The sequence below is a fragment of the Cylas formicarius genome, unplaced genomic scaffold, assembly GCF_029955315.1.
Source record: "Cylas formicarius isolate icCylForm1 unplaced genomic scaffold, icCylForm1.1 PGA_scaffold_12__32_contigs__length_19106922, whole genome shotgun sequence".
Lineage (NCBI taxonomy): Eukaryota > Metazoa > Arthropoda > Insecta > Coleoptera > Brentidae > Cylas > Cylas formicarius.
Window position 1 is genome coordinate 9,335,206 of NW_026844225.1, and position 12,791 is coordinate 9,347,996.

The 12,791-nt window shown below is 33.9% G+C and overlaps 2 protein-coding genes and 1 long non-coding RNA gene across 4 annotated transcripts; 2 read left to right on the plus strand and 1 right to left on the minus strand.

The window, feature by feature from the left end:
* Positions 1-61: 61 nt before the first annotated feature.
* Positions 62-3,573, plus strand: LOC132708730 (E3 ubiquitin-protein ligase MSL2). Of its 2 annotated transcripts, none has more exons than XR_009620015.1 (4): positions 62-1,225; positions 1,301-1,480; positions 1,541-1,875; positions 2,234-3,573. XR_009620015.1 is itself a non-coding variant. In XM_060681269.1 (4 exons), exons 1-4 carry the CDS (start codon positions 458-460, stop codon positions 2,338-2,340), a joined length of 1,278 nt encoding a protein of 425 aa, XP_060537252.1. In that variant the 5' UTR covers positions 63-457; the 3' UTR covers positions 2,341-3,572. The 2 variants fall into 2 exon arrangements, 1 of the variants encoding a protein (XP_060537252.1); XM_060681269.1 differs by having other exon boundaries at positions 63-1,225; positions 1,541-1,763; positions 2,234-3,572.
* Positions 3,574-3,830: 257 nt separating this feature from the next.
* LOC132695847 (uncharacterized) lies at positions 3,831-4,752 on the plus strand. The gene is made up of 3 exons (XR_009617895.1): positions 3,831-3,931; positions 4,419-4,595; positions 4,661-4,752. It is a non-coding gene; the product is annotated as an uncharacterized LOC132695847 (long non-coding RNA).
* A 784-nt stretch (positions 4,753-5,536) lies between these two features.
* On the minus strand, positions 5,537-11,837 carry LOC132695625 (tripeptidyl-peptidase 2). Its single transcript, XM_060659983.1, has 12 exons — positions 11,419-11,837; positions 11,234-11,362; positions 9,337-9,832; positions 9,029-9,272; positions 8,709-8,905; positions 7,464-8,646; positions 7,176-7,410; positions 6,766-7,010; positions 6,470-6,711; positions 6,151-6,406; positions 5,936-6,098; positions 5,537-5,885 (listed from the first exon to the last, which is right to left on the minus strand). The coding sequence occupies exons 1-12, from the start codon at positions 11,584-11,586 to the stop codon at positions 5,661-5,663; spliced, it is 3,783 nt and encodes a 1,260-aa protein (XP_060515966.1). The 5' UTR covers positions 11,587-11,837; the 3' UTR covers positions 5,537-5,660.
* Between the last annotated feature and the right edge of the window lie 954 nt (positions 11,838-12,791).

Below are 12,791 nucleotides of genomic sequence, written 5' to 3' on the forward strand. Positions count from 1 at the left end.
GGCTTATTTTGCAGCGGATTATATGGTAAGTGAAGTAGAATTATTTCAGCTTGTCGACAATAGATGGTGCATTGAATGGTTACTAAATCTCGCAAAAATAAGAAATTAAACAAAACTTAAATCTATCAGGATCCCTGAGAGGTATAGTAATGACTTTTCTTATAAAATTTATAAAAATTACACTTTTAAATTAGCAAGTAACAGATGGTATATGTCATTTATTGGGGAATGAATATAGCCATTTGGCAACCTTGCAATGTGTATTTGGTTTAAAATAAAATCAAAACATTTTTTGTTGAAGCAAATTTGAAAATAATATACTATTGTTAATAACCAGTACAAATATGTCATTTCCATGAATGCGGCACGAAAAGTACGTGAAGTATTTTTAAGCTATTAATCGGAATACGTCGTATAACGCCGATATAAACAAACCCTTTATTCTAACCTAAGAACAATGTCGTCAATATCTAAAGAGAAGCACCCAACGCAAACGAAAATGAATTCCACGAATCTGTATGTGACAACAACACAGATAATACTAAGATCAGATCCAAATAATCCCGGGTCCTGGCAGGATCTGTACCGACTAGTACCATACCTACGCAACTCCTTGTGTTGTGTTGTATGTTCCAACCTGTTAGTGGAACCTCATTCGCCAGTTAATGCTCAGTGCCAGCATCACGTATGCAAGAGATGTAAAGGTGGAAGAAAAAGGTTAAAACCAGCTTGTGAAAATTGTAAAGATTGCCAAGACTATGGAGAAAATAAGAGTTTGCGTATCCTAATGCAGATGTATAAAAAAATGTGTTTGACTATAATGAACTCCCCAATTTTCCTTTGCATTAAATCTCAAGCCTGCCAACCTGGTACAGGTTTCGAGAGGGGGGCAAGTAATTTAATTCAACTTATCAGAGAAGGTGCTCAATTTGAAGATGACTATAAAAGCCAAGGCGGTCTGCCAAAATCAACATATTCTATACTACCCTGCATTTACACAAAATCCGCTTGTCCTCAGAATATTCCTGCATTGCAAAATTTAGGAGAGACCTCAAAAAATTTACCATGTAGTCAAAATAGATCATTATATTCAGTTGTTTATCCAGGTTCGGGAAATAAAATTACTATTAAGAGAAAGCCAAAGGATAGTACAAATTGTAATACAACAAATAATGCACTTGTTAATAGCATAAGTTCATGTAAACCAAAGGAAATTTCTGAAAAGGTTAGTGAAATGTTCAAATTAAGTAAAAAAAAACTATTAAATATGGCGCAAAAAAATAATTTGCATGTGTTTTAGGGAATATTTAAAAAACCCTGCATGAAAGCAAAAAAAGGATGCAGATGTGGGAACGCAACCGCAACACCCGGGAAATTAACATGTTGCGGTCAACGATGTCCCTGCTATGTAGAAAGTAAAGCTTGCATAGATTGTAAATGCCGTGGTTGTCGGAATCCTCACAGACCTGATGGGAATAAAGTTAGAATTAATTACTTATAATATAATAACATTAGACATCAATGTTTCTGTCATTTTCAGGTTATGCCCTATCTACAAGAACTTGATTCCTCACAAATGGTAATGTCTTCAATCTCCGAAATGCGCCTACAACATTTGCAACTGCTACCAACTTCATCTTCACAGCAACATTCTCAACATTTATTAGACGACACAATGCAACCTGTTAAGTTAGAGGGTCTTCAATTAGAAACACAGTTTTTTACAACAGACGCTATGAATCAACAATATAAAGCCTACAAGTGTAAGAATACCCTAAATTTATTAACCTAGTGCTGTCCATAGAGTTGAAGAGTTTATTATGGTAGTGGCAACACTGCATGGTGCGTTTTACTTTGTTTTTAACCTATTGAATGGTAAGATTCGTTTTCGACCACAATGCTAATTATAATAATTTCCTTCAGGATATGCAAAGACATTTAACCACAGGAGAGAAGTGGACATTCCAATAGTACAGTGATGCCAGATTTATATCTGTTTCTTGAATGAATTCCTATTTCTTTGATGGAATTTTATTTCTTAATCCGATTTTATTATTAAAATAATGTTAAGTGAATGTGAAAAACAGTAACTTGTGCATATTTAGTTTTTCTCAGTCTCAATTTTTCAAGCTACTTTTTCAGTTTAAGCTTAATTCGCATGCATTATTGTTGAACGACTTGTTGGTTAATGTCTTTGCTTACCCTACTGTTGTTATAAGGGCATTTTTTTTAGTATTGGGAAGCAGCTTCGACCCAATTCAGTCATTAACAACGTCAGATTTAATAACGTATGGACTAAGCGAAGAAGAAGAAGATGATACGGAAATAACAGTAGTATGACCTTTAGACCCTGGTATGTCAATTTTAGATGATTTATAATGATTGATTTTTTAAAACAAAATTATATCTTTTTATTTAAAGGATTATGATCTAGTAACATAGAAGTTGATCCTTTAATATTTTTTGATATTTTATACATGTGGTATTTTCTCAACAACGAAGGTATACTTCATACTGTATATGGTCTGCCCATGATGACTGCACAGGCATTCATTTTTGAATTTCCAACAACTGAACTTCAAACAAAAGAGCTAGGATTTATATTTATATTTTAATTATATACATCTTAATATATTATATTTATATTAGAATATCCAGTTCATTCTGTTAAAATCAAATATACGCTAAAGGAACAATTAGATTCCTTTCCCTTTTCATAAAAAATCACGAAACTCTATATTATTATATAGATAACATAAAATTTTGGATAGTCTATCGATTCTAAAAAACAAAAATGTACTTAATAGCTCTCGTTTTGAGGTTCATTTAAAGTTTTTAGTTTGTTATTTTTCGTTGCCTCGAATAATACAGGGAAAGTCAAAACTAACTATTTGTTCAGTACTCTTTGGCGGACCCTGTACAGAGATCGAATTATGAAGCTCTGTTCAATTGTGGTTTTTAAAAACTGCAGCAGTTGAATCAAAAATTATAACTGGGAAAAATGTTATTGATGGGAATTGTGGAAGGGATATAAGTTATTTACAACGCTTCTATTATTGTTTAAGTGATAACTCAACTTAGGGAACTTATTTTTACCTTATTTATTTCCTAGTTTTATTTATTAAATGCACCAAAATTGTTTTGTACATTGTAATTTGTAGTGCTGATGTTTTTGAGGTTATTTCTTCACCCATTCTTTCCATATCGCAATAAGTGTTGTTGATTTTCTATGTTGTGAAGGATGGACCTCAAATTATTCAACTTTTGTATTTTAAGGATAATAACATACATTTACGTATGTTTGTTGTTGTGATATTTAATCCATAAGATAAATTTAACTATTTTTTTAAAAACGGAAAGATTATATAAGATCAGGTAAGTCTCGTGCGAAATAAATGTGAATAAATGGAAACGATTTTGACTAATGCGTTTTTCTATTTAATTTTAAAATTTGTTTTTAATTAATGACGTAGATTTAACTGTGTATCAAGCAGCGTCGCATTTGTGAGGGAGTCGCCGGATTGGGTGATTTATAATAAATTGGCAATAAAAATTTACAACATGAACAGTGTGAAGTTGCAATAAGCAAAACGAATCTCTCAAATTACTACTTGCGCTATTTGTGAATTTCCCAGCCGCAGCTGCACCGTCGGAAATATCTAGAAGTTACCGATTTGAGAATCATACAGTATTCCACTTTTCAGTTCGCACTGTCCACGATAAATTAAAAAAATTGTGTTAAATTGATGACGTACTAATTACATAATTACATTTACTGCGTGTCAAACGGTCGATCCGATTTGAAAACCAATACCTATCATTGTGACATAAACCCGTAGTCATAGTCGGCCGGTCTTTTTTAGAAAATGGCGATGTGAATTTATTAGAATAAATTGATTGCGTGTGTTTGTGTGGCTGTTTCGTGCTAAAGGTAAGTTTTTAAGACTTTGGAGAAATCAGAATATTACATGATATAAACGTGATGGATTTCCATTAACGCTGCATTTTTGCGACATGACTGCCATGTCGTAAAGGCGTCTTACATGATGAGTAAATCACTTTTTCAAATTTGATTGCTTGCGAATTGCGTCACTTTCTAACCCCGAACAATGACATAATCTCGCATAAAAAATTCGCCCATGATTAGGCGCTTATCACTTAACTTAGTATGTTTTTAAAAAAGTTTTTTCCAAAGAAACTAAAACAAGCTATGAACAATGTTTATAAGTGTTGCCTACAGGTCCAAGCAGTACCCCTAATAGAGTAGCAACTGTTTAATGAAATTGTGGTGGAATATTGCTGCTATTCTGTGGCGGAAAAGCTACTGCATACAAATAAATGCAATAATTAATAAGCTATAGAGAATACTATTTAACCTAAATAAATGTATATTTCAAATTTTTTGATCAATTTCCAAGGTAACAGCATGAACTGATTCCTTCCTGGAAGTGCATGTGATCCTTATGTTTGGCCTGAAAAAATGGGAAAGTACTGAGTCAATAGAACCTTCTAAATAAAAAAAAGTGTTGCATTTTTTCGTGAAATATTGATCAACAACGATAGAGAGTATTCTTTTTAATGAGAGAGAAAACTAGGTAAGAGAGATTACAACATATGGATTTAAATATAAAGAAAATAATTTTTGGAAACGCCTTTCTAGGTTCTGGGATTCCCATAGAGATGGAAATTTAACCCCGGAAATTATATGAAACGCACCTACAACATAATGCGGTTTCCACAAGAAGTAAGGAGTAATATATTGTATTTTTAGATTTTCAATGTAGAATAGATTTGAAGCAAACAAAAATAAAACCGTATATTGGTTGCCGGTCGATTTATTTTTACATTTTAATGTTTGTTTTTGAAGGCAGAAATTTATTTTTATTAAATAATAGTCTACAGTAAAAACTGTTTGTGTGATTGCTTAATTTTATTGTAATAATTAAATGAAAAAATAATAAATATATATAGGAACTTCAAATTTTAAAAGTCACGCAAAATATCATCCTAACCCATTTTTTTTATCTAATCTAGTTTTTTATCTATCTAGTTAATAATAGACCACCCTATACACGATTTTTGCGTGAAGGATGTAATCGGGTCAGGTAAAGCTTTAATAAGAGAATGCTTTTTTTATTTCGTTGATTCGTTAAATGTGTGTTATTGGAATTGCCATGCTTGCGAGCAACAAGCGTCAGTTAACGCCAGCTTTTGAGGATATACCTATTATTTCTACACGTATATAGGGTGATTCATTGTAGGTGCCAAGTCAGGTGGTCAAGAAAAATTAGAAATGGGATTCTTCTAAAAAAATAATTCTGCCGCATCGAATGTTTCAGTGTTCGAGTATACTTTTCACGCGATGCCGAAACGGTTGAAGTATTGTCATCAGCAAATTAGAAAAAAATAGTTCAGAAATTTTTGAACAATTATTTAAAAAAAAAGCATTGGTTTCTTCTGGTTCCTTGTAGTCTCAACTAACCATAATAAGGTGCGACTTTAATGGTTATAAAGGCTTTTCAATAAAACCAAATAATCACAGACTCGCTTGTTTAATAAATCGATTCAACCACAGTCGATTTTAAATATATTTATATATATAGAACATAAAATCAAAAGAAAATTTGTAATTTACAATTAATATAAGGTATTCAGGATTATTAGAAAGGTTTATAAGCATTAGGGTACTTGGAAGGTAGTTGCCTTTCCAGATAATTTTTCACATGTGTCCAATTTAGTTGCTGACAAATTTCAATTATTTTCTTCTCCGTTTCTTCAGTCGGTTTATCTTCTTGCATTTTATACAAATACTTCAAAAATCTTCCAAAATGTCCTTTGATGAACGAGTGACATAACGCAAAGTATAGCACGTGGGATGTCAAAAACTACGAGGGAATCTGGTTAATTTATATTCATTTTAACACTTGTGATTTACCTTTGCATCGGTCGGGTCAACAAATTTTAAAAGCGATTTCCAAATGTTGGCTATTTCCAACTCTTTAGATTCAGCGCCATTGGAAATCAAACTTAACCTACACAGTGCTACTCCTTTTCTAGATAGACATTCCAGATAAACATTTTTTTGTTGCTCCATTTGACTAAAATGAGGACGGAATTATCAATTGTCATAATTGATATGTGAAGATTTACGCTTTATATTTGGACGCATCTGGGCGAGAGTCAGTCTTTGTTGCTATGTAAGCTAAAACAGTTTCCTCTTTGACATTTTCTAATACTTTGTTGCAAATGGCGATGATTTTGTTAAGCTCCTCACTAGTAGGATTCTTTTTAACGTTAAACTTTTTGTCTACCGGGTCTATCACTTGCAGATAGGCAGAGTGAATTGGAAGATGGTTGGGGTGACTCTTCTGTAGGTCTTCATATAACTTTTCAGCTGATTCTTTATCTAAAAATCAATTTTCCATCAGTTTAAGCATGTAAAAGAGGCGTGTCGCAATCATTCACGTACCAAGTCTAGAAATCCAACTGGTCTGTATATCCCTCAGCGACTCATTGTACTCTTCCAATTTAGACTTTTCCGCTTGGGCGTTATTAACGTTTCCATTAGACCCGCCGCCCTTCTTAGGACTGCTAGTATCTGTAAGAACATATTTAATAGGATAAGTATCTACTTTTTTCCCAGATTCATCTTTGGAATAAGTAATATAACCAGTTAAATAATGTGCTGGATTGTTTGATTTCACCTGAAATCTGAAAAACAAAAAAATTAAATGACCATTAAAATTCGCAAAGAAAACCTCTTACTTATCGGCCAGCGGAGCGATGTACAAAGGCACGTTTGTGTATGGATTTGAATTATGTGTAACGCCAGCTTTTTTTCCTCCAATAAGGGCTTGCGAATATGATAGATACACATCCATTGTTATACTACTAGCTAGTTTCTGTTGCAGTAATAAGGGAGCTTCGTTTATTTTTTCTAGGTATTCTTTTTTGTCATGTCTAACTTGTAGACGAATAACATAATCACCTTTCTCCAATTTAATGGTATACTAAAACATTTTTTGTGTATACAATGTGCCTTAAGATATAGTATGGGGGTCTCAAAGCGGTAGTGCCTACGAGGTCAATTAAATTAGAGAAAAGTTGTGCATGATGAGGAATCAGAACTCTAATTTAACCTACCCTGTAAGGCATTAGTGTTGATGTAATCTTACTTTCGAAGGATATGCATCTCCACATCCTAATAATTGTTTATTGGAGTCGTAAAGCAACCAGAGTTGCGATTCATATTCTGATTCATACAGCATATAGCTCAGGAGTGCCAAATTAGGCGACACCTCACATTGTTTGGATAAATTAAAGTTGTACACTAAGACCAACTCGTATATTTGCCGGTTAGGAGGTATGACGTCACGACTTGTTAATGGCGCGATTTTTGCTTCCGAAGGCCTAAAAAAATACCGCAATTCCCGCAATAGCCTTAAAAACCGCGAATTACTTACTTGAGGATCTGTACGGAATTTTTAAGCGTGATTGTAGGCGATATCTCTTCCCCTTGCAAGGTTTTGACCTCGACCATATAAATACCATCTGCAGAGTGCATGTTAACGAGAGGTTGATTGGGTTTAACTCCGTAAAACAGTATCGAGTAATCTAAATTGACTTCTCCAAGGTTTGCCCAATATTTTGCTATAACCAATTCAAGCACATATCCACCTTTCACTTGGAAAGTAACATAAGACTCAGTCTTTGATGTTACTGCAATGGTTTTGTTGGTTTCCAAAGCTTTGCAGTGTTGTCTTGGCAGTGATTGTAATGTGTGAATAACAAAGCGACCATTGTCATCATCGGAAGTCAGTTTTAGTACAGCCCATGTTGCTACATCCGGCACTACATAATAGTACCGCCTTATGGTATTTGGTTTAAAAGGTACTTTAGTATAACTGACCAAATATTTGGGTTCAGTTACTTCTTTGGGTTTGATAATTGTTATTGGAATTTTAAATACGGGACCCTTAGCTACGCAGTTAATATCGTATGCATTTATAAACGTACTATGTAATCCTTCAGCCAAGGATGAGGTATCTATCTTCACAGAAAACATCCTACTGAAATTCGATAAGTCCAGATGTTTTGGAAATTCTACATAGTGACTGCTGCAGGTCAAAACTAGTTTTATGTTGAAATTAATTTTTTTGTCAGCAGGTACTTCATCTTCATTTAGAAAATGAGGTTCGACGCTAACTTTAAATATATGCGAATTCGTATGTAATTTGGTTCGCAGGTAAATACCCTTGGAATTTGATGAACCGCATTGTATTTGAAAACGTACGTCTCTTTCAATTACGTTATGATAGGTAATTAAATAGTCAAACGCTTTGTCAACTTGAATAAGACCTGCGCCTTGAGCGGGGATCTCTATTCCTTCAATGAAACTGGCCGTATTTTCTAAAGCCTTGCGCACCAAATACGGGGAATAAGGTATTTTTTGTTGAATCAGACCTGATAGGATAATAGCCACAGAACCTGCGCAATTTGGAGATGCCATAGACGTTCCATTCATTAATTGGTTGTATCGTAGTGTAAAGTTGGGTACAGATGTTATAGCACCTCCTGGGGCACACACGTGAACTCCTATGCCACCATCGATGGTAGGACCTCGCGAAGACCACGTATAAGGGCTGCCTAGTTAGTATACAGTAAAATTAACATATTTTTTTCAAAAAGTAGTCCTCAAATATTATTACCTGGCAACTTTTGTCTCATTGCATACTCGGCAACCATCATTTCTGGGGATACATATGCTCCCACACTGACGATAGGTTCATCATTAATATCAGATGGGGTGCTTATAGTGCCCAATGCGGGGCCATTGTTTCCAGCCGATGAAATCCAGATAACTCCGTATTTGTTTACTATTTCATTAACCAAGTCGCCAATACGCCTACAATAAGAACCTTTAGATACTGGTTCTGCGCAGAATGTAACACAATTAGCATGCATGCTATTTATGAAACATCCAGCATAAAGACTCAGAAAGTGGAAGTGTCAGTTGCTATTACTATACCCAGTGTCAACCCAATGAGCGTGTTCACCATAACTCATATTAATAACATGAATATCCATTTTTTGCTTCAGTTCTATAATTTTTATCATCGCCCTTACTAATGCAGTGCCAGTTTCCATGGACCCCAATCGACCATCCCCAATTGTAAGCGAGATAATCTGAGCCCCCGGGGCTACGCCGCTTTGTTCGGGAGACTCTGGGAAATACGCGGAAGCAATCGAAGCTACATGAGTGCCATGACTTGCTTTAAAAAAACCATGAAACTTCAAACTTGATTCGATAATATATAGATATAAAATTGAACTTACAACACACGCCGACCAACTCGAGAATATTGCCATTATCATGAACATTGAAACTAAAATTTAAGTTATCCGTTTTCGTCAGCGGCAAGTATTCGTGAGTTACACCGTATTCTCCCAACAAAGGACATTCTGAAAGGTCGTTTGTTTCGCTAGTATTTACGCAACACATCCATTTTTCGCCATCGTTAAAAAGAACACAATCGTACGCTGGACCCGCATCTTTGTATTTCTGCTCTAAATGATTTAATATTTCCAATTTTGCTTCCAAGTTCTCTTTTTCTAATTTTTCGTTTTCATTTAAGTTGTTGCTAGAGTGCCTACTCTCAAATTCCGCGAGATCTCTGTTTACTTCGCTTATAATTTTTCGATGACCTTCGTCCCAATTTTTTTTCTTATATTCTGATTTTACGCGCTCTTTTAGCTTGTCTGGATATAGGTAAAATGCATTTTTAACACCTATTCTATATTCACCTGATGGGTTTTTCCATTCTGACGGAACCTATGGAAAGGAATAAATTATCCTATTACTTCCACATTGGTGAGAGAAGCGGTGAAAATTTTTATGTATAATATTCGGATGTACCTTTTTATCTAGGCTCTAACTAGACAAGTTTTAAAAAATGCCTAAAATCCGACAGCGAATATAAATGAAGACTTTAATGTCACCCCAACGGGAATTCATATTCAAAGGAGCCCTTAATAAATATTGCACCTATGGCAACAAATAAATGATATCCTTCATAAGCTGTTTATTTTTAAAAAGAATTATTAATATCTTTTTTTTTATTTCTACTCTGAAATGCCCAATTCACTGATCAAGCTTCCTTAGCCACGGTCGCGAACTCTTCGGACATTTCTGGTATTTTAATCACTGGTTTGGGAGCAATCGCGATGTTTTCGGTAGATTTTAGCCATGCCTAGTCGTCACTCAGTGACGGCTAGGCATGTATATATATATATATATATATATATATATATATATATATATATATATATATATATATATATATATATATATATATATATATATATATATATATATATATATATATATATGCATATATATTCGTGTTGTTATCCAAAAGTATACTCAAAAATTAATGATTATAGAAAAAGTATGGCATGTTGATAAACTTCATCGGTTACTCGCTTATTGAGCACTCTAATTGCCCGTGCAAATCAAACTCGTGACTAAAATGGCGTTTATCAAGCTTGTTGCGTAATATAATTTTATGCGTGGTTACTTAACCAGCCACTGGTTGGTTTTGTTTTCAACATTGAGCCCAAAATTGTAATTCAGAAAGCTTTTCAGTAGCACTGAACGTTACGGTTTCAGCAATTTTAGGAAGTATTTATCACGTCCTTCAACATCAAAATTCTAGATTAAAACAAAAATCCAAGAAGGTACAGATTAAAAAGGCGTGTTATAATTTTTTTTGCCCTATCTACATATAGATGTTTTTTATATTTGTGAGACTTCACAGTTGTATATTAAGTACTAGTTTATTAATAATACTAATTTTTGCAAAAGTCACTGTCACTAATTTTAGCCAAAAAACGTCACTCTTCTAATTATTTTTGTTACATGAGGCGCTCCCATTTGTTAAAGAATCGAAGACCAATAAATTTTTTTTTGATTTTACACCCTGAGGGAGACCTGTAGTATACAATACAAAATACCTATTATAAAGTAGTAGGCGACCGACTAGACCCTATAAAATTAGGTTATCTAATTTTACAAAATTCTTAAAATTCTAGAATTTTCGTTTAAAATTTTAAAGAAAATTTGCTCTGAGGTACAAATACAGATGCAACACAGTTACAAAAGTGTTAACACAGAGGAGAAATTGCGTAGTGCGAGTGTAATGTCAATTTAAACGAAAATTAATAATGCACTTACTTTCATTTTCCGACCTGTTAGGCCGACGATATATCCATCCTCAGGTTTGACTATTGTACTCGTATTTACATCTCCGCAACCACTGCAGTCGAATCTTTCAACTATTTTAATTTTACCATCTGACGTTTTCTAAAATATATTTTTTTAATTCCCTACATACGTTATATTTATATACCTATAGATACCTGTAATCCTGGGGCCCCAGGATCAATCCCCGAGTCCAAAATTGCAATAACAATACCTTTCCCATCGTAATCAGGATATTTTGATAAAAAGGATATACTTCCAGTTTCTTTTTTTGGTAATAATCCCCACACGGGAAAGTCAATATCGGCTGGTATTTCACCCTTCATTTTAAATTTTTTGTAAATGTTCGTGTTTGGAAGGACGGTGTCTAAGCAGCGTGCAGAATAACAAGTCACTAAATAAAACGTTTGTGCTAATCACCCACACGAATGTCGTCAAATGTACACGTCAAAGCAAATTGACAGTAAAATCTATGAAAAAAGTTGTAAAATATCGTGTAAAACAGAATCGGATATTTTCTACCCCAATAGTGCGTGTGGAATATATGAGTAGTAAAACTAAATAAGTAAAACTGACACACGTTTATTTAAATTTGCGTGAATGAAAGTTTCAGCCAGCTGATCGATGGAAGCCATGACGATCCTGTGCCAAAACAAACAATTGGGAGGGGGCTAGGTAATTGGTGGTAATGATTGGTTTGCATATTTACCCAAATCTCAATAGATCAAATAGATCTAGAGCTAAGCCCACCGCGCATTAATTTAGATCCATCCCGCTTGGTGTAACAGAAAATTAGAGCGTCCGGAAAGCTATTTTTTTTAACATGCCATCTACAAACGGCAGTTAGAATCCGTTCCATTTATTATAAAGGTTTCTTTAACAGGAGTAACAAAAGAAGTTTGCGTCATTATTAACAGAAAGAAAAATATTTCTAACATTTTTTTACTTATTGTCATAGCTTTGAAAGCTTCCCCCTGTTAATAGATTTATTAGTGGTTTTATTAATATTATAATTATATAGTCTGGTAGTTGTTAAATTTGAATTCTAATTGTTAATAACGATTCAGGCTGGTTGTCACTTCCAGTTTGGCACGAAGTGACTTTAGAATCTGAAGACCTTGAAAAGGTTGTGCTTCTGATATGTGCACCACTCTCGTTCATTTATAGTAGAGTGAATATATACATATATATAGAAATATATATATTTTACATATTAAAATTTCTAAAGCACAGATTTCTGGGAACTTTCGCTATTAAAAATGGTTATTATATGAGTACGGAGTTAAACATCTGTTCCAAAGCAACCACATTACAATATCTCTTATAATGTTTCCTTCTTTTAGCTACCTACACATTTGATGCCTCTTCATGTTGTTTAGATTATTCTTCATACTGTATTCCGTTGTATAAAAGCCTACGCTTTAGTTTTTTAAAGTGGCCACTATTGTTCTGTTGGGAAGTCACGTGTGTTATTTTTTTTCTGTCAGCAATCTGTCCAAAATTGTCTACAAACTGATTAACTTTGTCGAAC